Raw genomic sequence first — 25,976 nt, 5'->3', positions numbered from 1 at the left:
CCCCCCCCCAAAAAAAACCGTGTTTGAACATTAATTTTCATTATTCTGAAAACGTTAAAATGTCAAGTTTTGTCGTTATTAAACCATTACTTAAACCAAAGATTACAAAAATGTTTCTTACAACGTTGTTCTAACTTGTCACCCGAAATATAACGTTCTTTGACCGTTTCATATAAAATTCAAACGTTAAAATATACATTTTTGTTGTTGTGATTATAAAGTTATTTAAATGTTTAAGAACGTTTATCAAGTAAAAATGTTTGCTCTAACAACTTTTTCTCTCAACGCTATGACAACGGCTTTTAAATATTAATATAGGATATAAGAATAGCATAAGAACCAAGCGGCAACCTCCCGCTCTCTCTCCTGAAGCCAACACGGAAGTGACGTAAACTGTAATTCGTCAACTGGCCGCTAGAGGCTGGCTGCAAAAGAGAGTCAGTCCCATAGACTCCCCATGTTAAAATGCACAAATTTTCAGCAAAAAAAAAACGTTTACAGCCTGGTTCAAAAAATGATTTTGGTCAATATAGCTAATTTTGCCCTTCATGACAACTGTGAGGGGGGTGAATTTTTTTTATAACTCATCCTTTAAATTATATTAAGCCTTAAAGTTCTGCATAATTAAGGGCGTGGCCACTTGAGTGACAGGTGGATTGCCGCTGCTGTCACCACTGTCGAGCTAGGTGGGCGTGGCTTCACCAACCTGCTCCCGCCTCTTTGCCCATTTTCGATTATCCGGGCGTGACGCGCGGTCACGCGCTGCCAAGATGGCAACGGCCTGCTCCGCCCACTTTGAGCTTCAAAAACGCTCTTCAGAAATCTACGGGTGACGTCACGGACACTACGTCCATGTTATTATACAGTCTATTATAAGAACGTTCCATAAGAACGTTTTCTCCTAACATTTATATAACATTTAAAAAACGTTAGTGAAAGTTGTTAACGTTCCCTGTTGGGATATAGCCTATCTCCGTTTCCTGATATTCTTGAAAGCGTCTACATGCCTCATTTGGGATTCCAGTAAATTCATGCTTTTCAGAAAAGTCATGCTTTTAGTTATACAAATGCATGCAAACATTTTGGAGACATGTATTGTCTTGCTCTGCCTTTCAGCTATGGAAAATGAGCCTGGTGATTTGTGGTCAGAATAATGCGCACAGCCATAAACTATGCAATGAACCCAAAGAAGCATTTCCATTGGGAGAGCACTGTCATTACATGCTTCTGTCTCCAGAACTGAGACACAGTTACATGACAGCTGCACAATCAAACAGTAAATAAAAACAGCCACTGATAATAATTGGTGGTTTCATTGTGATTTTTAGTTTACAAGTTTCTTCTCCTGATTATACTCTGGCAGACTTGTTCAAAGTATAAACAATGATTATGTGCCCTTGTTGAAATCTGGGTTCCTCTATAAAGTTGTTATGTATTGCCTCGCTTCAGATCTGTCAACATACTCTGTACCTGTGACCTCTAGTTCAGATCTACACTACACCAACACTACAGGCAAATATGCAGTTTACACGCCAGAACCTGAAAGAGACATATCCTCTCATGCACAGATCTCCAAAACTGATGCTTTCCTATGGAAAAAAAAGCAAAGCATTTCCTTTAGTTTCTCTGCAAACCATTGTTTGAAATGAGGCATTGCAGACCGATATAATACTAGACATCCTCAAATGACACTGAAACAGCTTCTTTTTCCTGTCTGGATGGTCATTCTGTATTCCCGTCTATAGGGATTTCACAACACAGTTAAGGCCATCTTCTAAAGAGGCACAAAGGCCCACATCTTCCTACAGATCTTCCTGTTTCATGCAGGAAACAACAAATGCTTCTGACTACCTCAATCAGTGCTCATGTGGGTATTGACTGTTGTTGTGTCTGTGTTACAAATACTTCATTTCCAAAGATGCTTTGTTTACTGTGCTCTGATTTATCAGCATGTCTCCGCTGTAGATTGAGGCTGCTGTCAGAGGGAGTAATGACGTATGTGTGCATGCGCAGGGTTTTCTGGAGCGATATGGATACCTGCACAAGGAGAATGAATCTCACAGCACAGCTGAAGTCAAGTCTGCCATCAGGTAAACCTGTGAAAAATATGATAATATCATACCAGCTATCAAAAACGCTACAGTTGAATGATGCCAGCACTAGTCCAGAGGAATGGGTTTGTGATGGAGCTCTGTTGTGTTTCAGAGAGTTTCAGAGGTTGTCTCAGCTGCCCGTCACTGGAGGACTGGACAGGGTCACTCTGGAGAAGATGAGCTCGCCCCGCTGCGGGGTTCAGGACGCCTGGGGTCAAAGGGTCAGCAGGGACTTCACAGGCCGACAGCTCCGGAAGAAGCGTTCTCCTCAGACAGGTGAACACATTTCATGCATTTGAACTTATGTTTATAAGAATCATATCTAGAACTGTTGGGAACACCCTAAAACTCGGCAATCTCATTTAGTCCACACATCACCTTCTCACGTGTGTCATTGAACTGCCATGAAGGTTTTTATTATTTTGTACTGTTCTCTGAGGTCCCCTTATAATGTTATCAAGATTTTCACAAAAAGTCTTAGATCTTTGAGTTCAGCTCATGACAAATGGGGGCAAAAACAAAAGTGTTGCGTTTATAATTTTGTTCAGCATAGTATAGACTTATTAGTGAAAACAATCATTTCACACATCAGTTAAATCAAAGATTTGCTTTCAGTCACTGTACAAAGCAAAACTTGTTTTATCTCTATTGCATTAGAGACACTGTTAACACTGAATCAGTCTTGTGGATAATCATTTAGATAATTGGCTTTGTCTGCATTTTGGAAAATTTTGAGCCCATTCATTCTAACTTACAAAGACGAAACATTAACCTCACACTTTATAGGGCAGGATTTTTGCCTTACAAAAGGTTCACCAAGTGATTTCAAGGAAAAACAAATAAATGAACAAGAAAACACTTTAAAAAACAACAACAAACTGCTGTTTTTTTTATATTATTTTGGTTATTCTACGCACTAAAATATGAATTATAAAATGGAGAGTTCCGGTCTTTGATTCTGATTGGTTGAGCCTGGATAATCATTTAGATAATTGGCTTTGTCTGCATTTTGGAAAATTTTGAGCCCATTCATTCTAACTTACAAAGACGAAACATTAACCTCACACTTTATAGGGCAGGATTTTTGCCTTACAAAAGGTTCACCAAGTGATTTCAAGGAAAAACAAATAAATGAACAAGAAAACACTTTAAAAAACAACAACAAACTGCTGTTTTTTTTATATTATTTTGGTTATTCTACGCACTAAAATATTAATTATAAAATGGAGAGTTCCGGTCCTTGATTCTGATTGGTTGAGCCGCGTTCGAAGCTGTTGTAAATTACTCTACAAACATACACCTTTGTTTATGTTTGTGTGTTGCTCGGCAACCACTTTGTTGCAACCACAACCATTTCTGAGGAACTACATTGTTTGGTGGAAGAATGCTTTATTATAAAATGGATAGTTCCGGTCCTTGATTCTGATTGGTTGCGCCGTGTTCAAAGCTGTTGTAAATTACTCCACAAACTTCTTTGTTTCTGCGTCTGTGTTGCTCGGCAACCACATTGTTGCAACCACAACTGTTTCTGAGGAACTACATTGTTTGGCGGAAGAATAATGTTTTTATTAATATCATTAAATTCTTTTTGCTTTTTGATTTTGTGAAACCTTGTTACATATATGGAATAACCGTTTTATAAAAGCAATAAGCCCCGCGTGAAGCCGTGGTTTACAGTGAATTTATAATCGCGTTGTGCCTAACAACGCCCCTTAGCTGTTAAATTCACTGTAAACCACGGCATCTTGGGGCTTATTGCTTTATTAGGAATTATGGTATAACGGAGAAAAACCACACGCGTTACCTTCTGACAGCAGTGTTATTAGGGCCAGTTTTACTAACAGCTTGCGCCAGCGCGAACCGTATTTTGGCGATATAATTGTACTGTCAGGTCTTACTAAAGACGTGCAGTGACGAATTATTCAGAGTATTCAGATGAATCACGCAACGCGTTTTACTGACGTTTGCGCTCGTCAAATTACTGGCATTTGTGCCATTATTTAACGCCCAAAAAAAGCATGTCTTAAACTATTTTGCACTTGAAATGGCTGCAGTTATTGTTGCTAGGAGGAGGCACCGAGAGCGCGTGGTAGAAGGGAGAGGATTTTTTCTACACGTATTAATTTATTTTGAATGCCAGAAGAACACATTATCCGAACACATCATTTGCCAAGCCATGTTATTTTTAATTTGCTTCAGGAAATAAAAGACGACTTTGAACCCTCAACTAGGAGTCACGCAGGTCTATCAAAACTTCTAGCAACCCTTCATTTTTCAACGTACTGTGGCTTCTTTATTTCTTTATTCTCTATTTGCGACTACGCTAATTTGCACTGCGCTTGGTATATTGCATTGGTTGATATGTAAATGAGATGTTGCATCTGTTCTTTAATTTTTCCGCATTATTAGTAAATCACCCGCAGAAATTTCCACGCCCATCGGCGCTGTTTTGGAATTGCGCTCTCGCGCTAATTTGCCCTGTTTAGTAAAACTGGCCCTTAGTGTCTTGGAAGTCTGTAATTATGTGTGCAATTCACAAAACCTCTCATGTTAAGCTAATTACGTACTGAGCTGAGCTCTTGTCAGTTTAGAATGTTTTGGATGCAATCAGTTGATTTTTGCAGAATATGTAAAATACATTGGATATAATTTTAATTGTTTTTTTTAAAGGTGTCATTAATGTATACAGTAATACAAAATTAGGTGTTAATTAAGTCTAAATTTGGATCTAAAATACCCTTAATATTCAGTAATATCATTGATGTGACAACTGATGCTGTCAGATGAAAACAAAACTGAGAACTCATGAATTTTGCATCAACACTGTTATTGATCTGAACTGAATCAACACTGAACTGACTTGAACTGAATAATGAATTTTAAGAGCTACTTTTCAGCAGAATTTGGATTTGCCTCATAATTGAAGTTTGCATCATTGATTATGTTACTGTCCTTTACTGCAAAGCTGCCTTGAATAAAATCTGTATTGCATAAAGCACTATAAAAAGGTGACTTGACTATGAAGATGTTTTAAATGTAATTAAATAAAATAATTACAGTAGTTATTAACTTAAATTATAAACACACTAGCAACAGCATTGTTCTGGGGTCTTTTGCACTTTACTTTCAACTTACTTTTTTACTTCAAAATGAAACTAGTTTGTTATCATACAAATCTAAATGAAATAAAGCGTCAGTTGAACACCAGATGGAATAAATCTCACAAATGCTAACGTTAAGATGAAATGTCACGATTAAACATCGGTTTTGAGACTGGTCCGTACTTCCACAGGAGAGAAGTGGCACAAACGTCACCTGACGTATCGTATCATGAACTGGCCGCGTAATCTCTCTCCCAGTCAAGTGCATATGGCAGTGAAGATGGCATTCCAGCTGTGGAGTAACGTGTCCGGACTGATCTTCCAGGAGCTCCAGCAGGGTCCTGCCAACATCCGGCTGGCCTTCTTTGAAGGAGAACATAAAGATGGGACAGGAAATGCATTTGACGGGCCAGGTGATGCTTTCTTTTTTTCTTTCTTTCTTAAATAAATAAATTAATAAATGAAGTGACCATCAATATTCTAGTCTTAAAAGGAATATTCCATGATATTTTTTAAACCTAATGTCTATGGATGGCATTTGTGCCATGCTGTGTATTACAGTGGCAGGCGGTGACTTCTTTAACCGGGTATGCTATTTAATTTATTAATTTATGTATGTTAAAGTGTTTTTTTTTTGTTTGTTTTTTTTGTTTTTTGCAGAAAATGGTCATTTGTAACTACACAAAAAAAATGCAAACACATAAAACGTCTCAGGTTACTTATGTAACCATTCCCGGCGCCTATTTATACTATAGTCGCACCGGTAGTGACGTCATGGCTGTCGCCGGCCAACGAGTTGGTGTTTTTTCAATGTATGCTTCAGACACGGGGCACGACGAGGCGTTCCCCATAGCGACCCCTAGAGGACGCAGTTCGAAGTTCCCATGAAAGGGAACTTACTTTATAACAAAAATGCATGAAACCAAGATTTAGAAGTAATAATAACTGAACAGAAAGGTTAAAAAAGAGAGAAAAAATTGACTACAAACCAGACAAAAAAACACCCAATTTCCAGACAAAAAACTCAGCCCAAAAGTGCTATCCAAAGGTAAAAGCAGAAAATTAAAAACATGTTGATTACCAGTTTGAAGAAAAGAAATAAAAGAGGACCAGATTTTTTCACATTTTTCAAAACTTTTTTTTCCCTTTAAGGTATATCTAATTATTTCTAAATATAATTTACCAGTCAAGTGTGTAAGCCACATTTTAAGAGATGGGATACAATTTTTCTTCCAAAGCAAAAGTTTTTTTTTTTTTTATCCTGAAACAAACTGTTATTGTACCAGTGTAAGTCCCAAATTGAACTAATATAGGATCTGGTTCAAAACTATGTCAAATATATCTGGAAAAAAATGTCACTTTGGACACATAACAGTAAGACAGGTTAGAATCTAAATAATTTATTATTTTGTTCAGAGACAACAAATAAGAAACACTATGACAGGTGTCGATTTTAAAAGTTTTGCCAGGAACAGCCATTATATACATGTTCACTTTGATTAGTTTGCTGAAGCATGTTGCCAAATAACATGAACCTTCAACATACTTTGTCTATGCCAAGACAAATGTAGGAAGAAATGTTTTCAGTGAACTTTCAAAATTTGCTTTGCTTGAGAAAACATGAAAATATAAATTGTGTGTGTGTGTGTGTGTGTGTGTGTGTGTGATTTAGTCAAGTTAGTTTTGCATCAACTGATGTGATTTTCAGTAATCGCGAGGCAGCAACAGCACATAATGAGAGGGTGTGGCTCTGAGTGTGTGAATAAAGGGGGCGTGGCTCTGAGTGTGTCAAGTCAAGTCAAGTCACCTTTATTTATATAGCGCTTTTAACAATACAGATTGTGTCAAAGCAACTGAACAGCATTAATTAGGAAAATAGTGTGTCAATAATGCAAAATGACAATAGTAAACACTCATTTTGCAGAGGACCTAGGACAGATCCTTGTGGCACTCCATATTTTACTGGTGATAATTGAGATGACTCCCCATTTAAAGTGTGAATGAGGGGGTGGGGCTCTGGGTGTGTGAATGAGAGGAGGCGTGGCTCTGGGTGTGTGAATAAAGGGGGTGTAGCTCTGGGTGTGTGAATAAAGGGGGCGTGGCTCTGAGTGTGAATGAGGGGGTGTGGCTCTGGGTGTGTGAATGAGAGGAGGCGTAGCTCTGATTGTGTGAATGAAAGGAGGCGTGGCTCTGATTGTGTGAATGAGGGGGTGTGGCTCTGAGTGTGTGAATGAGAGGGTGTGGCTCTGAGTGTGTGAACGAGAGGGGGCGTGGCTCGGAGTGCTTAGATGTGTTCGACTTCATGCAGTGCTGCGCAGAGACATCAAGTCGGACACTTTCTGCTCCCGGTAGTGACGCTCTCACGGCGTTTGCATACTCTATCACAGATGAAGTGAATAACATATTACAAGTGAATGCAATATTTGTCAAATACACAGACGTTTCAGAAATGTTTTCATGAGCAACAGAAACACTTTTTATATACTGCTTGATACAGTGCCATCTGTTCAAGAATAAAGTTCAACATAAACATATACTATTTAAATACCAATAAAGTGGGGGTATATATGCTTTTATAAGTGTTTTTTTGATAAACGAGACTCAATATAACATTGCGACTACAGTAAAAAAGCGTTAACTGTTCTAAAAACACAGATTTGTGAGCAGTATTGGAATTGAAGATGCTAGAAACACACGTCATTGTTGTCGTGTGGTGAATTTGGCCAATCGTGAAACAGCTGTGTCATCATTAGCGCATGAGGGGGGCGTGGCTCTGTGTGTGTTAATGAGATGGGCGTGGCTCTGAGTGTGTGAATGAGAGGGGCGTGGCTCTGAGTGGGTGAATGAGGGGGGCGTGGCTCTGAGTGTGTGAATGAGGGGGCGTGGCTATGAGTGTGAATTAGGGAGGCGTTGCTCTGAGTGCTTGAATGAGATGAGATGTGGCTCTGAGTGTGTGAATGAGGGGGCGTGGCTCTGAGTGTGTGAATAAGAGAGGGCGTGGCTCTGAGTGTAAATGAGAGGGGGCGTGGCTCTGAGTGAGAATGAGGGGGCGTGACTGCGTGAATGAGAGGAGGCGTGGCTCTGATTGTGTGAATGAAAGGAGGCATGGCTCTGATTGTGTGAATGAAAGGAGGCGTGGCTCTGAGTGTGTGAATGAAAGGGGGCGTGGCTCTGAGTGTGTGAATGAAAGGGGGCGTGGCTCCGAGTGTGTGAATGAAAGGAGGCGTGGCTCTGATTGTGTGAATGAAAGGGGGCGTGGCTCTGATTGTGTGAATGAAAGGAGGCGTGGCTCTGATTGTGGGAATGAAAGGAGGCGTGACTCTGAGTGTGTGAATGAGATGAGGCGGATGAGGGGGGCACTTTGTTGGACTGCTGTGTGTGTGTGAACTCGCTGTCAGAAAGAAGAGAGATGCTGGTATCACTTTATCGATACTGTGGGAAAGTAGTACTGAGTCATTTCAAATATTTCAGTTTAGGTATGTATCAAAAATGGATATTTTTGGTAACACTATGAAGAAACCCAAAATATTCAGGGCTTTTAAAGAAATTAAGAAGCCACCACCTGATTCTTCCCTGTTTGATAGACTCATGTACCAAGTCTCTTTTTCCATAGTTATATGCAGTCTTTCATCTAGGATACAGAAAGGGACATGAAAGCTGCGTGACATAGCTATTTATTCTTAATTTCTTTCTTTCTGTTCTTTAGGTGGTGCTCTGGCTCATGCATTTTTCCCTTTCCGCGGTGAAGCTCATTTTGACTTGTCTGAACGCTGGACCCTGAATGGTCTCAAAGGACACAACCTGTTCCTGGTGACGGCCCATGAAATTGGCCACACTCTGGGATTGGTGCATTCGCCTGTCCGTCACGCTCTAATGTCACCGTACTATAAGAAGATGGGCTCGAATGCGCTGCTCAGCTGGCATGATATCACTGCTGTACAACAGCTGTACGGTAAACAAGCATCTCTTTTATTGTCTGAACTTCTGAAAAGCGTTTTGTTATTTGTAATATTGCAGGCTTTTAGGGTCACACTTTATTTTAAGATCCAATTCTCGCTATTAGCATACCATCATTAACTATGACTTTATGCATTGGCAGATTATTTCAGAAAATAGATGGTGTAAAATACCTCTATATCTCACCTGTGTGCTTACCTGAGAACAGCAATGAATATAAATTAGCTTAGTATTCTTCTAATCTCAGTTTATATCTACTCTCTACTATTTTATTCAAGCTCTCACACACAAACACCTTCACAGAAAAATGACACTTAAATGCTTAAATGTATTTGCATAGTCTCTACAACATATAGATTTAATTTTAGGATCATATTTAAAGACTGTTTTAGGATTGTTTGTATTGCAACAATATTTTCATTAAAAGCACATTTCCATCCCTACTCAGATTACTGTAATGCGATCAATGCCAGTCTCTACTGTTAAGGGAACAAACAATTATATTATTTAAATTGTTAAATATACATCATAATAGTACTGAATTTGTTCATTTTAATTTAAAAATCATTAATTAAGTAATTAATGAGGACACGTGAATATAATAATTATCAAACAGACTGAGAAACTAAGTCAACAAAGGCAATGGAGCACAACACAAAGAAACAGAACTGTGACAACATCACACTCTGTGGCGTCTTTTTTAACCCCTTAAGTGCCACTCCCCATTTTTGAACATAGACGTGAAAGTGCACTATCCAAACTTAAATTATTATAATTCATGAAAACTCTGGAATACAGACCTAAGGTTGGACTCCTTTTTAAGAAGACAATCTGCAGATTACTGCAGAAGTGGAATCATTTAAAAAGATTAAAGTATCAAAAAGTTATAGAACTTTAATTTACTTAATAAATTTACTGTAAAGTAACCCATTTTTAAAAAACCCATTTTTAATTTTATTTGATATAAAGTAAATATTGAAAAAAATATTTTTGAATCCAAAATTGATATAAAATTAAAGCCTTATGTCTAAATAAGTTATGTTCCAAATTTGAAGTTGATATAAAAAAAAAAAAGAGGTTCCTGTGTTATTTTATTTAGGGCGTTATACCACAAACAGCCACCGGGTGCCATCCAAACTCTGTGGAATTTTGTCTAAATTTCTCTGTCAATAATACTTCTATCAAAAAATAACCACCAAATATGGAATCTTGAGACTCAGATCTTTCCAAATATATGTATTTTGTCAAGATTCTAAAAACGTTTGATTCTAAAAGACCGTAATACATTTTGTAATATGACACTTGACTCCACCCACTAAGGGGAGGAGTCCGCTAAAAGATTTTAATGTACCATTTCCATGGTAAAGCAATGTCCGATTTAAAAATGAATTCTGAGGTGTTAAGCTTTCAAATGATATATAATTTATGATGATTACTAAAATATGTGATAGAGAAAAAAGAAAAAAAAAAAAAAAAAAGAGTGCCATTGGGCCCACCTGTAGGCCGGTGGCACTTAAGGGGTTAAAGAAAAAACATAGAAAAAATGTTTAAATTGAGAGGCCACACAGATCTTCTATTGGCCACACGTCTTCATGCGATACGAGTTCACAGGTCAGAGTTCACCAAACTTTAAAATGCAGCACAAGTTGAGAGTTTGCGTTTCCGGTCTCCCACATTCATATGCGTATGAATGGACATCAGTGGATGTTTGTGCACCAGTGTCATATACTTGTGTGCAGGGAAACCAGCGGGGGATTCAGTGCAGCAGTTGACGGGAAGGGCTCTGAGATGGGCCATGTGGGACTGGCAGACTTCTCCAGACCCTAAAGGAGGTTCCCGCACACCCCAGTACTGCCAGGGCTTCTTTGATGCCGTCACCATGGGTAAGAACAAGAAGACATGCCATTATTCTTCTGTTACTCACTGAGATCAGTTTTCCTGGAGCTGTGTGAAGCGGTGTTTTTTCTGCAGATGAGGATGGGACAGTGCTGGTGTTTCAGGGCCATCGTTTCTGGACGGTGTTTAATGGCAGAGTGAGCGCTCCTCTTCCTCTTCACACACGCTGGCCAAAGCTGTCATTGGCTATTGAAGCGGCTGCCTTCTCTCCACTCGACAGCAAACTCTACTTCTTTAAAGGTAGGCTGGACTTTAGTTTTCTAAACACAGGTAATGCAAGTGTTATGGTATATTACAAAATCCTGCTTTTGAGGATTTTCCAAGTGTCCCTGTCCAATGCAACATGATAATGTATTCAGTTTTAAATTCAAAGTGACTTTTAAATTTATTAGAATTTCCAAGTGAAAAAAGGATATTCAACCAGAAAAAAAATATAAGGCTGGACTTGATTTTGTGCATTGTGAAAAGTGGACATGTATGAATGTGAGTTTGCCAAGTTATGTCAGGAGAAATGTAAAGAGGAAAGAAGAGCAAGTTTTACATTTTAGTTGATTATTAAGGAAAAATATTTTCTATGATATAACATGCACTGATGGATTGTTCACAATAAGACCAGGAACCAGCCTTACAAAAGTAAATAGGTATGTAAACAAGTTTCATTATTATATTCATTTTCATCATTCGTATATTGATGTTTTTATTGTGAACATGTTTTGCTTGTGAATTCGTGTCTAAGAGAATCTCTCCAGTTAATAATGCTGGTGATAACTTTTATATAGGTGCTTTTATTCAAAGTGGCTTACAGATAAGGGATACAACAAAGCAATGCATCCTAATGAGGCAATAATGCAAGAAGTGCTTAAAATACAGAGTACAAACATTGTCTAGAAGAATACCAAAAAAAATCCAGTTAACCTCAGCAGGATGCAATGAAAACTTGTTTCCTCCATGGGATTACAAATAAAAAAGTAATCTTTTATCTCACAGCTGTTTCCCATTTCAGACTTTTTTCTTGCAATTCTGAGTTTATATCTCACAATCCTGACATTGTTTTAGAATTGCGAGATACAATCTCAGTACTCGTTGAGATATAAACATGCAAGCATGCTGAGATGGTAAGTCTGAATAGTGAGATAAAATTGGCAATTGCGAGAAAAAAGTCAGCATTGTGAGATAAAGTTGAAATGACCTCCTTTTCTATTTTATATGGAAGCTTGTTTCTGCCCTGGAATTAAAAAAAGAAATGAAAAGATAATTGTGACTTTGTAGCTCACAATTCTGAAATTTTTTTTTTTTTCGGAATTGCTGGTTTACATTTTGCAATTGCAAGTTAGACTGTGTTTACACTGGCACAAAAAATCCGATCTTTCGCTCACATCTGACACAGATCGGAATTTGTTGCACACGTGTAAACACAAAAACCCGCACGAGATCCGATTTTTTTGCATCCGATCTGAGCCACTTCCAAATGTGGATTTTAATCGGATACACATCTGACATCTGGACATCCGACCTACGTCTAAACACACATATACGATTCTCCACAGAACTCCCAATGCGAGGGCGACACGTTTGCTCATAAAGATTTTTAATGCCGGCGTGCTGTATGCGCTCGCATTTTATTGAGATGGAAATAAAAGCTACATATATTTCTCAGCAATGAGGTGAGAACTTAGCAGTTTTTGTAATTAAACCAACAAGCTTGTTTGCAATGCTTGAATTATATAAATAATTTTAAAAGCACGGCCATTTAAAACCCGAGGGTCTACCATGTGCATAGTAAAGCGATCACTGCAGACAATCCTTTTGGGTGGGAATGAATGTAAAAACAGATATCGGATACCAGTCGTGTCTAAAGTGAATGTAAACAGACGTGCCAAAAAATCGGATCTGGTCAAAAGATCGGATCTGTGCATTAAGACTTGCAGTGTAAACGCAGCCTTTTAGACTTTGTTTTGTTTGTATTACGCAGTTCTGACATTTTTGTCAGATCTGTGGGATATAAACTCGCAATTACTAATAAATCCAATTCTGAGGTGAAAAAAAAGTCTGCTCTCAGCTGCCATTTTCTTATAAATGCAAGTTTATATCTAAATAAAATATATTTTTATACCACTCAATTCTGAGCAAAAAGTCACTTACCTTTTATATTTTTTATTCAGAGTTGGAAACGGGCTTCCATAATTTTATTCTGTGGCAGAGAGAGAGAGTGAGAGAGAGAAAAAAACTATTTGCAAGATTTAAACACACAATTCAGAGAAAAAAGTCTGAATTGTGAGATGAAAAGTTGCAATTAACTTTACCCTTTTAATTGATTTATTCCATGGCAGAAACGGGCTTCCATAGGATACAGTTTTTCTCTGTTTCTTGTGTATAATCAGGGATTCTGATGTCTGGGTATGGTTTGGGAAGATCATTCCACCAGCATGAAACAGTGAACACGAGTGTGACTTTCTGTGATAGAACATATCAGAAAATGTAAAAATCCACTTTGATATATTGTTTAAAATTTGTAATTTCAGTAAATGTGTGTAATGTATAAGAGTTTGGTAACTCTTTAGAATAGGGAACACTTATTCACTATTAATTACAACTTTTCCCTCAATAAATTCATAATTTGCTGCTTATTAATAATTAGTTAGGTAGTTTAGGTATTGGGTAGGATTAGGGATGTAGAATAAGGTCATGTAGAATAAGGCATTAATATGTGCTTAATTACTACTAATAAATGGCTAATATTTTAGTAATATGCATGCTAATAAGCAACTAGTTAAGAGAGCCTAAAATGAAGTGTTACCAAGAGTTTTTAGAATTTAAAGAAGTGGTCATTGTGGATGAGATACATCAGCTTTATATATGAAGAGCTGATGAGATGAGGGTAAACAGTCAAATCAGGCATTTTCATCATCTCTCTTAGATTTTTAATCATGTTGTTAATGTAGAGACAGACCCATGAGCCCCAGCTGCTGTTAAGCTTCAAAATGGATTTGAACAAGTACCATAAAAGTAATCCATACACTTTTGTGCGCGGAACAGGTCCAAATTTTGTTCACGGAAAATCTTCCTCTCTGCTTTAAGTAATATTCCCAAAAACTGTTTACATCCAGCTGAAAGCACACTCAGCATCAATGACATATAAGGAGAAAATGACGTGGAGGCTGCACTTCACTGTGTGTAGAAATGCTTTCCCTGCAAATACTACAGCAATTATCTGTGCCGTATTTCTGTCGACCGAACCAGTGATTTTTTATCAGTTCTTTCTTTTCAGTGAATTGGCCAAATGGGTTTGTAAAATGGTCTTATACTTGCCCTGTGTGAGTGTAGTGTGTGTGTGTGTGCATAAAGTTTGGACATACATAGAGCTGTGCAACAATATAGTTTACATCTCGTGATGATATAAAAAAATCACACAGCTGAGATTTGCTATAAAGTATATATTGTGAGTGTACTGTATATGTGCCAGTAAAGTTGGATGTACTCTAAATCCAACTTTTAATATATCGCAGGGCGATAATATAATTTACATTTTGCAATGATATAAAAAATCTAGTTGAATTTGCTGTATAGTATGTAACAAATGCCTGAGTGCACAGCATGTATTTGGGTAAAGTTGAACATACTTGCAACAGTTGTGTAATATGCTATTTATTAATTAATTCATTATTAAAACCTGAGTGTGAGTGAAGGATGACAGAATTTCATAGTTTTTAGGTAAACCAATCAAAAACAAACAAATAGTTTGATAATGTTTTTATTCAATATTTTGTATTTGGGGGGGATTTTAGGGTACTAAATTATATTTATGGAATAGTTATGATCCATTTTTAGCACTTTTTGTGCATAGACCTGAAAATGACATTTCCAACTTAAACTGTCATAGATCTTTAATGCCTTGGAGCACAGACTTATGTCTATCTCTTGGCTAGTTATGCTGGATTGAAAAAAAAAAGTTAATAAAGTAAAGCCCAAAAAAGTTATAGAAGTTTATTATTATGAAAAATGCACACAAATACTAATTTTAAATGTTATATGAAATATATATTTTCCAAAACATGTTTTACTCTAAAACGGCTAACCATTCGTTTCCAGTGCAGTCATTTTGACTTGTTTTTTTTCAAGACCATTTAACCTTTGTGAATCATGGCCAGGATTTTTTTGTTGTTGTTCACAAAGCAAGTTTTGTATGATTCCGATAAAGTAAAAAAAAAAGAAAAGTGAAATGTGAAAATGACCAAACAGCAGAGGGTTAAGCTGCATGTACTCCACTCATCTCCATGCTGCTTTCTCCTGTCAGGACGGCGGATCTGGCGTTACTCGGGCTCTGATCTGGACCCTGGATTCCCCATGAAGAGCAGTGATCTGGGTTTGCCGATTCACCCTGACTGTGCCTTCTTCTACCAGCCGCTGGGACGCATGGTGCTCTTCAGAGGATCCCGATACTACGTCCTGAACCCGGAGTCTCTCAGCGTGGAGCCGTACTATCCTCGTGCCCTGCGGGACTGGAAGGGGCTTCCACGCAGACTCAACGGGGCCTTGACTCGACCGGACGGAAAGCTGTATTTCTTCAAAGAGCAGCAGCACTGGAGGTTTGATCCTGGAAAGGTGCGGATCACTGCGACTGGACGGTGGGCAGAGAAACTGCCGTGGATCGGCTGCCACACAAATCCATCACTACGGGATAATGAGCTACTCTGACCAGCAGAGGGAGACAAACGAGATTCACAATACCACACCACAGAAATACCGTGCTTACCGCAGTCTACAAATGTATGGAAGCCCGTTTCCGCCACTGAATAAAAAAAAAAAAAAAATGTAACTGCAACTTTTTATCTCGCAATTGCGTCTTATAAAAGCAGAATTGCAAGATATAAACTTGCAATTCTGACTTTTTCTCACAGTCAGAATTCCGAGTTTTTATCTCTCAATTGTGACTTTATAAATCGCAATTGTGAGTTTATATCACGCAATTCTGAGAAAAAAAGTCAGAAATGTGAGATAAAAAAGTCGCAATAACCTTTTTTTTATTTTTTTATTCAGTGGCGGAAACGGGCTTCCATAACAAATGTAATGATGTTTAATGTGAGATGTTTTATGCGGAGTGCATCAACACCCAGGTTAACAGGTAACACCATGACATTGCATTTTTGCAAAAATTCACAGTAAGTACATTTAAGCAGGTTACCAGAAAGACAGCGATCAGAAGTCCAAATATTTAGTCTAGCCAATTGAAATGATATATTTAGAAAAAAGTGTTGGGTTGATTACCAATACCAACATCTATCTCATATGAAATATTATCCCAGTCAAATGCATCAGTCGCCATCTTAGCTGTATTATATCCTCTAAATTGAGTCTAATGCTAGGAAAGTTAAAAACATACTGGGGATGCCATTAAAGCCTTTGTTTGCACAGAACTGTAGAGCAAGGTTTACAATATTCATATTTTTTAATGAAAATTATTATGTGATATTTTTGTTTTGGTTAATTTATTTAGAATGTTATCTAAAAAAATAATGTAAACAAAAAAATAATAATATATACTTGGACTTATACTTGGGCTAATTTATGCTTAAAGCATATTACTGTTGACGTAAGCATTGTCCATTTATTTTTCATTTAATACATCATGCTTCTAGAGATTTGCATTAATTAAAAAGACATTAAAATAAAAGTAATGCGTCACTGAACACATAAAGTGTTATTTTATTATATATATATATATATCTATATATATACACATTTTGTTTTATTTTAGTATGTCAGGTTAAACTTAATGAAAATGTGAAATGCTGCCTTGGCAATTAGCTGAAATAAAACTTTTTATATTTGATTTCAATTAAAGTTTATTTTATTTCAAGTATAACGTTTTTGTTTTAAATTGTTTTAGTTTGTTAACTATAATTATCCTGACATGGAGTGAATATGAAGTGCGGGTTTTTGCAAGTGTGAACAGAAAAAAATCACTCATGTACAGAAGTTGGTGAATTATTTCAATGCTTATTAAATGACAACATAAGCTGTGTGGTGCCGTGGGAAAAGCGTCAAACTGCTCAGAAACAGCCCTGCTTCTGAGGCTTCAAGATTCAAAACAAATAAAAACATGAATGTTTTCATCTCCAAAACTACATTTCAATGAACTCTGGTTCAGTGCTAACATTCAGTTTTTTCTTCTTCTTCTATGTATTGGAATGTGTGCAAAGGATTATGGGTAATTAAAGAAGTGAATGATACATTTTATGAATCATTCAAAATAAACTAAATGAAGGCTACCTTACAAAAATCCTCCAAATTGACAGAGGACTGATTTATTTCAAACATCCTTCTTCATATTACTACATAATTATTACATTAGTTTATTACCAACCTATATGACATTCATTTACAAGTAATAACTGTACATACAAAGTACTATGTATTTAATACATTTGATAAAAATACATTGTCAAAATATTGACAAGAGTTGAAATTTTTAGTACTAATAATTTAGTGGAAATACAATAAACAGTTCTGAGACAAATACAGTGCTTTCTCAGTGGGCACCTTGATATCAATTTGACATCAAATATTAGTCAAGATTTGATCAAGATGCTGTAACATTATTTCAAATTCAATTTTAAAGGCAATTTGTTTCAGTGTTAATTGAGTAAAAATAGGAAGTTAATCCCACGCTGAAATAAATTTGATGTTCAATTTACATCAAATCAACGTCATGCCAAGTTTTTGACCTCAGTCTGATTTGCATATTTGACCTGTTTTTTTTTTTTTACATCAATTTTGATGTCAATCTGATTTTTTTTTTCTGATTTTTCAGTTTTTCTTCATCAGTTGCCCACTGGTTGTGTCTGGAATAACATATAAATCTGCATAATTAGGGTTTATTAGTTTCATCACTACACTCATTTGCCTTTGCACAGTGCTTGTTTACAATGTACTGTATAACATATGAATCATTTGGCTCATGCTACACTGTAAGAAGATGTGTGTTCAGAATACAGCACTAGCATTACTTCTACTATTTCTGCAGGTGTGCAGGAGAAATACTTTAAAGAGTATGAACACAGCCAGCCTGTTTGAACAGAACATTCATTTCTCAATGTGTTGTGATTAAACGGTCCTCATCAGACAATACCAATGTCACTAAAAGACTATTCACAATCTCAGACCAGTCGCATTCTGACGGCACCCATTCACTGCAGAGCATCCATGGCTGAGACACTGATGCAATGACACATTTCTCCAAATCTGATGAAGAATCAAACTCATTTGCATCTCGGATGGCCTGAGAGAGAGAGTATATGTTAAGCAAATTTTCATTTTTGGATGAAATTCTCCCTTAAAGCTGAAGGGGACCAATTGTAATTCTGAAATAAGCTACAAAATCCTTAATTCACTGAAATTGTTAGTTTGATCATAGAATTTGTATTGAAAAAGCTATATTAAAATGCAAAATAGAGGCATTTTCATTTTATTCTGAACCCCTAAAATGCAATTAGGGAATTATATTAATTGATCATTTATTAAGATTGCGTAATTAATGATGTGAGTGGACGGTCATGTATGAAAGCGACAGTATTGCTGTTTGATTCCCAGGGAATCCTTGAATTGATGCAATGTGAATGCACTGTAAGCGGCTTTGCCAAATGCATTCACGTAAATGTGTGCTGCCTGCTTTTCCAACTGCATAAGAATGAAGAGTCAGATGAAGAACTCATCTACTTGTGTCTCTGCTAGGACACTCTTCACGCTCTCGTCAGCCTCATCCAGCCCGTGTGTCAGGTCTCTAGACAGAGTCAGCAGAGCAGACGCTCCTAAAGCGGCCTGCGGCTTCACAGCACAACCTGTGTCCACATTGGTCTCCGGCTCCTCCTCTTCCAGCCGGAGGCGGGATAGGGAGGTTTCGGAGGTTATCGCCGGCTCGTACCAGCTGACTGACAGGCCTGCGGGGCTGCTGCGCTGGGACGAGTAACAGGAGCTTCCCGGAGGAGAGCTGCGGGTGCCGTCTGACCCGGCGCTCTCTCTGCCTGACCTCACGCACAGCAGTGCCTGCTCCTTCAGATGGGACGCCCTCCTGCAGGGAGCGGTGGAAGGGGGTCTGGCAGCCCCACAGCTCCTCAGCAGCATCCTGGGACAGCTCAGAGGAAACGCAGACCTCAGGAAGCCTTGGGCTTGTGCTGGAGCTTTAACCTGCGGAGAAAGCCACGCTTTATCAGTTCAACAGTCATTTAGAAAACTGCAGTTTAACCCTCATAATGCATTCCAAATCTGTATAGTATTTGCACATTTTGGGTCCATTTGGACCGATGAATCATTATTTTATAACTAAAACTATATTGTATCTGCTAAGGAACTTATCATTAATACGCTGTGAATGTTACCATGTTATGACTGCATTATTCAACCTGAATTTGTAGCAGATGCATTTAAGAAAATTATATCAAAATTTGTGATAGAAAGCACAAAAACACAAGTGTTAAAGCAAAAAGTCCCCATCAAGACCACCAGTCTCCCATAGTATGCAGTGATGATCAGTCAATTTCAGAAAAAAAAAAGAAGATATATATATTTTTTCAGTTTCAGGTTTTCTTTGATTTATTTGGAAGCTTGCATGCATGCATGCATTAAATAAATATAATAAAATAACAGTTAAAATTGCAATTCTGGGAAATAAATTCAAAATTGTAAGATGTAAACTCGCAATTGCAAAAAAAGGTCATAATTTTAATATGTGCTGGAAATGGGCTTCCATAACTTTGTTTCTCTTTACTTTAAAAATATATTGTATAAAAGAGACAAATACACATTACGGCCTCCAGCTCATGCTAATGCCTATAGCCAGTGACGATATTCACATTAACATCTTCACATTCACACTAGCTCTCATGTTGTAGTTAACAAATAACAATCTGCTCAAATGAACTCTTGATGAATATTAAAGAGACGCGGCGTATGTCTACTGAATGCAGTTGAACTGCTATTAGGTGCAGAATCTGGGGAAACATTCTGTGGATCGTTCTCAGATTGCAGCAGTGTATAAGTCATGTGGTGGAAAAGATGCTGTCGGCTCCTCCAAAAACATGTTCATTCCCATCTGGAGGTCCAACACAGAGACATCAAGGCTGTAGTAATAAGATCATTAGATCATAAAGCCTCCATCTCATCATTACAGTGATGTAACTGTAACATTATAACTGATGAATTTTTGCAACTGTTATTTTCCTGTTTTTTTTTCTTTTCTGTGAAGCTGTAAAGCACTGTAGAAATAAAGGTTACTCAACTTATCTAATATGTAAAAGTTCAACCGAGGAAAACAGAATTTGCTTTAAAGGGCACCTATTATGCAAAATTCACTTTTGCAAGGTGTTTGGACATAAATGTGTGTTGGCAGTGTGTGTACACAACCACCCTATAATGATAAAAATCCACCCACTCCTTTTTTTTAATCCCCATAAATCATAAGCAGTGTCTCCCAACTACCTGTTTTCCGACTTGGTGCTAATGTGACATCACGTTAGCCACAGGCCCCCACCCACGGGGGGCACTGCCGTTTTAACATAGAACCGCCCTAAACGAGTTCACAGCGAGTTGTACAGAGTGTTTATTTGCAAAGGCTAGCACAAGTATTGCTGGAGCTTGAGCTCTTGAAGCTCCGCCCTCTTCTCCGGGAGCACCAGCTCATTTGCATTTAAAGGGAAAGATGAAAACGGTGCGTTTTGGCTCATACCCTAAAAGTGGCAATTTTAACAAGCTATAAAAAAATGATCTGTAAGGTATTTTGAGCTAAAACTTCACACACACACTCTGGGGACATCAGAGACATATTTTACATATTGTAAAAAGGGGCATAATAGGTCACCTTTAAACAATATTATATAATATTATATAAACCATTTGCTTTGGACAATGGGAGACCAATTTATACTAAATTCATGGAAAATGGCTTAAAGCATATGAAACGCAGCCTATTCATATTTCATAGAAAAAACATAAGGTTCAAATGTGTAATAACACAGTCATATTCTGAGGATATTTTTCCAGCGTAATCAGGGTTTCTGCTGCTTTTGTGAAGGTAAAGTAAGACTATTAAAGACCTTTTAAAGACCAATTAAAAAAAATTCATCATAATAAAATCATAAACTCAAACTTTCGATCAATTTCTCAGACTCATCTCTTCCTTTTGCATCTCAAGTAAATGCATGTTGATAAAAGGATGTTTAGATATTTATATTGGAAAACAAGACAAAAATACTGAGTAAGATATCCTTTTTTGCAATTCATGCAACTTTTAATGTTACGACTGCATGACTGCATGACGTCCTGCTCCAATTTAAGAGCTTTTTAAGGCCTTAGTTTGTGGAAGGGTGACTTGAAAGGTCTTTTTAGACCTTTTTAAGACCATGTAAAGATAATTTAAGAAAAATAAACGGAAGGGGAGACAAATAAATGCATCAAAATGAAGTGAGTTTATGATTTTAACATGTATCTGCCAAAAGGGACAGAAAAATTACATTTTCAAAGAGAAAACAAGTTTATTTCTCTGACTCCAGATATTTCTTTTTGTTTTAAGCATAAACTGAATTTTGTTCATTTTTGCTGAAAACAAGACGTCATTATCTTTATTTTGCATCTCAACTAATTGTATCTAGATTTAAGGATGTTTAGATATCTGTACTGGAAAACAAGACAAAAATAATGAGGAAGATATTCTTTTTTTTTTTTGGTAATGCATGCAACATTTGATGCCGTGACTTCCTGATCTTATAAGGCCTTAATTTGTGGAAGGGTGGAATCGACACTTTAAGGGGAGACACTGCAGGCAAAAACTGTTTTTTCATGCACCTGTCAAGTTTGAGATTTTAGGCTTTTTGGTTTTTCATAAAGTGTTTTTTCAGACTAGTGGATAGAAAACATCCAAAAGACACTGTTAAGTGTTTCTTTTATAGCACTTTATCTATTTGTGTCAATAGATTTCAATTACAATACATATTTTTAAAGGCCGTTTTCTCAAAATGAGTTTTTTCTCCTACACTGAGCCATAAATCTCCATTTCAGTAGCACTTACACACACCAAACTTTACATTTTTATATCCTGAAAGTTTTTACAGAGGGATTTGTTCATATATAATTTGTTTGATTATATACAACATTTTATCCTCCCAAAATTGTGAAAATATAGTGTATTTTTCTGTCCGTTCTAAGCATTTTATGAATTATGGAGTGACAAAAATTAGATACCCAGAATTCCCTCTGCAAAAACTTTTGACTCTAATATGTCAAAAAAATTAAACAAGAATTTTGAAACTGACATCATCCAGTGTTTCGATTTTTGTACTAGATATTTATGCAAATTAGCGCATATTTCATTAAATAATTACTCATTTGCATATTTAAACCTAACATTTTAGAAAACTTGTAAGAAAAAAAATGTTTGCAATTATCAATGTAATCAATCAGCTGTGTTAGTAAGACGATAACTATTTTTATTTTTTTTTTTACCCTGTTCACCTGCAGTGTCTCGCTTTTAAGACACAAAGAAATTCCTCAACATGAAGTGAGCTTATGAATAAAACAAGAACAAATGTCTGTGAGTAGGGTCAGAAAAATGACAAAAACACTGAGGAAGATTCCATTTTTGCAGTGCATGCAACATTTAATGCAATGACTCTACAAAGACTTTCTGCTCTGATTTGAGACCTTTTTAAGGCCTTCATTTGTGAACATGTGAATTAAGACTTTTTAAGACCCGCAGAAACCCTACTATGACTGTACGCTAAAAGTGCACATAGAAACCAGAGCATGTTTCTGGTGACCTACTTGGAAGAGGATCTTGTTGCCGTCCAGGTCTTCGGTGTGCCATCGGCTGGCGCTGATGGGCGAGCAGGTGTTGGGCAGTAAGGGCACGAGCTGCCCGATCTCCTCCACCCTGAACTGCAGCACGGCGGAGTAACACGGCTCCACCCGCACCCCGGGCGCGAGCTGCTTGATGGCCAGCTGCAGACTGAACCCGGCTTCTGTGAGCAGCGTGAACCAGCAGAAGCCTGTCTTCTGCTCCTCAACCCTCCTCTGCAGCACCGTCTCATATAAACGCACGGTGTCCTCGAAGTTATCATAGGTGCTGTGTAAAGTCACCCGCACCACCTCCCCTCCGTAGTGCACCGGCCGGACGCCCCACACCGGCATCCCTGCGCCCAGGCTGTAGAAGTCCCGGCTGGGCAGGAGATAAGGCCTCAGTAGGGCACTAGCCTGAACGCCGGGCTCTGCAGCACCACAGCTCTCCGTATGGTGATACTGCCACGGCGGACACTGCAGGAAGTCCAGCACTCGGAGAATACGCTCCTCTCCGTAGGACTCGTGTAAGAATATGGTGACGGCGTGTGAGGGGCGTCCGGCCGCGGGGCGCTGGGCATGAACGGGACAGGCCCGCTCGGACACGTGGAAGAGGCGCAGGCCGGGACAAACCCGCTTGAGCAGGCGGTCCAGAGTGTGCTGGAGGAGCAGAGACGCGCCGGGGTCGGTCAGCAGGTGCACGGTGAGCAGAAGCTCCTGACCCGGGACGGATGAGAGGGCCGCTGGACAAAGGGCAGAGGAATTGACACAAACAGAGCAGTGAGGAGAAATCAAATCACAAGCCTGGCTGTTGATGTGATAGTAAATGACATAATGAAAATGGACTTACTGCTACTGCAGGACATTTTACTGCAGTCAGATCTAAAGAAAAGAAAGAAAGAAAAAACACGCTTGTAATGGGTGCAATGCTGTTCAAATGATATCCATCTATCACCAAATAACAAATAAGTTCTTTATAAATAATACAGTGAGAGAGGTATTGGATTTCAAATGGAAAACTCTTCAAATGGAAAAAGAATCAGTGATTCATTCTTTTTTTAGTGTTTATATTCAAGAACATATTGGATGGACGTCTCTAACTTCATTTCTAGAATGTTTTGAATAGTAATACAAATTGAACTGTATGATGATTTTTTTCCCCTTCTTTTTTTTGCACAAGATACTATTCATTCAAAAAGTACTATTTATTTTTATTTTTCATGGGGAAAAAAAAATTCACATTCTAAGCAAAGCCAAATTGTGAACAATTGATAAATTAAGTTAAAAATATGGCACTATACTTTTGACAATATCAAAAAAAAAAATAAAATAAATCTTAGGAGGCACTATTACTTTAATTTGGCATTATGTGTGTGTGTGTGTGTGCGTGTGTGTCAAAGACATATCCACATCAAATTAAATGTACAAAAGTGACTAGGCTATATATACACATAAAAAGCATATTTAATGTAAGTAAAGTACTTTAATGTTTCAAATAACGTCTGTGAAAAAATGTCAAAATGAAATAATGTTCCATCGTCATTCAGAATAACATTTATGTAAAATATTTATGTAAAAATGAAACAACACTTATTCGGACCTGTTAAAACAAATAAAAGAATCTGACCATCATACTAAACGTTATTGTATTTGAAATGATTGGAAAAAAAAACTTCTTGCTGATAAATGGGTAAAACCTAGTGGTTTGAAGGATGTTGGCAAAGATGGTAAATATTTAAAATAAGAATTTGTTTTTGGAGGCTGCACTGTGATCCTTACATAAAGTCTTTTAATGTCATCTAATGATTCTTGTCTGCCTGACAAGATTTTTTGGTATACAAACATCTATATATTTATTAGCATAAGGAAGACATATTCTATAAACAAAAGTGCTATTGTAAGCAAACATCCTGAAACTAGCTGCATTTTCATTAATGTCCCTAAACAGCCAAAGCGAGTTAAAAACTTTCAAGTTTATTTAATGGTCGTTCAACACTTGGTAGGTTGCGTGCACACAAATGAATAATAAATAGTTGCCTGATTTAGATTACCTTCATCCACATTCATTGGCGCGTATTTGAAGATCAAACGTTGTTTGTAATGTTACAGTGTATCGTCTGTTGTTACGTCATAAAGCGCTGGGCTCTGTCCGTTACTGTGTTGCTCCGCTTAGAGACGCAAACAAAAGTGAGCTGATGTGTAGCTTTCTCCGCTAACTCACCCCGCGGTCTCATCCTCAGTCCTGCTAATCGAGAAGCGACGCGGTTCTCGGAGCATATCTGCCTTTACTTGCGTGCAAAAACCGCCTCAAACATGCCTAAGATCTCTGCTTTGGCTCGCCTTGTGAAAAGCGTTTGCGCTCGCGGAGTCGAGTTCACGCTGACGTCACTTCAGCCTTTATTATTCATGATGATGATCAGAGGGACTCGAACTAAAATCTGAAATATCAATGGACAAGCTCTTTCAGATGGAGACGTGTGTGTCTCGAGAACAGCTCAGAAATGAGGAGTCGGGGGAAGGGCTTTTCTGCTCTCTCTGAGAAGCGAGGGGCCTGGACCCCAGCAGATGGCTGTCATCGGACCTGTGTGGGACACACACTTTAAACAAGCATCTTCTCAAGTAGTGTGCAGTCCTGAACAATGGAGATTTTAATTGTATGAAAACTGAGGAATGTGTATTGCATCCTACTATAGGCCTGTATGTTTAATTAATAAATCAGTCATAAAAAGAATTCTGTATCAAAACAAAGCACAATCCTTTCTAACTAGCAGTCTTGTGCTTTACTGTCATTTCTGAAAGGACAAATCCTCATGCTACACTACACAATGGCATCTAAAAATGTAACCCTTGTGCAACCTTAGGGACATTTTTGTCTTTTCTTTCTTTCAGGCAAAAATGTGCATTTTATTTGAAATTTAATATTTCAACCTCATTTCCTTCCATACATTTATTTTACTCTAGGTGCAAAAAAATAGTTACACTCAAGACTTTACAGACAAAAATGTTGCATTGAAACTCTTTACAGATTATTTGAACTGTATTGAAACTCAAGTTGCAATATTTAATCTCAGTGCCATTTAATAATAAAATCATGCAGTCTTTGTTA

At 37.6% G+C, this 25,976-nt stretch overlaps 2 protein-coding genes across 2 annotated transcripts in view; one reads left to right on the top strand and one right to left on the bottom strand.

Moving 5' to 3' along the window:
• Window positions 1–15,831, top strand: part of mmp28 (matrix metallopeptidase 28) — a 17,074-nt gene extending 1,243 nt beyond the window's left edge. The window contains exons 2-8 of the mRNA XM_016475839.1: window positions 2,014–2,090; window positions 2,206–2,369; window positions 5,386–5,607; window positions 8,901–9,146; window positions 10,891–11,034; window positions 11,123–11,287; window positions 15,342–15,831. Of these exons, the coding sequence (XP_016331325.1) occupies window positions 2,014–2,090; window positions 2,206–2,369; window positions 5,386–5,607; window positions 8,901–9,146; window positions 10,891–11,034; window positions 11,123–11,287; window positions 15,342–15,742 (1,419 nt within the window). The 3' untranslated portion in view covers window positions 15,743–15,831. The remainder of the gene's footprint in view (window positions 1–2,013; window positions 2,091–2,205; window positions 2,370–5,385; window positions 5,608–8,900; window positions 9,147–10,890; window positions 11,035–11,122; window positions 11,288–15,341) is intronic.
• Window positions 15,832–18,583: 2,752 nt separating this feature from the next.
• Window positions 18,584–25,206, bottom strand: LOC107680081 (protein FAM124B-like). The gene is made up of 4 exons (XM_016475841.1): window positions 24,922–25,206; window positions 23,721–23,752; window positions 22,859–23,613; window positions 18,584–19,231 (listed from the first exon to the last, which is right to left on the bottom strand). Exons 2-4 carry the CDS (start codon window positions 23,734–23,736, stop codon window positions 18,743–18,745), a joined length of 1,260 nt encoding a protein of 419 aa, XP_016331327.1. The 5' UTR covers window positions 23,737–23,752; window positions 24,922–25,206; the 3' UTR covers window positions 18,584–18,742.
• Between the last annotated feature and the right edge of the window lie 770 nt (window positions 25,207–25,976).

This window comes from Sinocyclocheilus anshuiensis, unplaced genomic scaffold (assembly GCF_001515605.1).
Source record: "Sinocyclocheilus anshuiensis isolate Anshui unplaced genomic scaffold, SAMN03320099.WGS_v1.1 scaffold853, whole genome shotgun sequence".
NCBI classification, from domain to species: domain Eukaryota; kingdom Metazoa; phylum Chordata; class Actinopteri; order Cypriniformes; family Cyprinidae; genus Sinocyclocheilus; species Sinocyclocheilus anshuiensis.
Note: the sequence above shows the minus strand (reverse complement) of the source record. Positions and strands in the feature narration are given on the sequence as shown.

Coding starts and splice junctions, on each gene's coding strand:
- LOC107680081 (XM_016475841.1), bottom strand. Junction 19,232..22,858: donor GCAACAAGATCCTCTTCCAA/GTAGGTCACCAG, acceptor CTTTCTCCGCAG/GTTAAAGCTCCAGCACAAGC.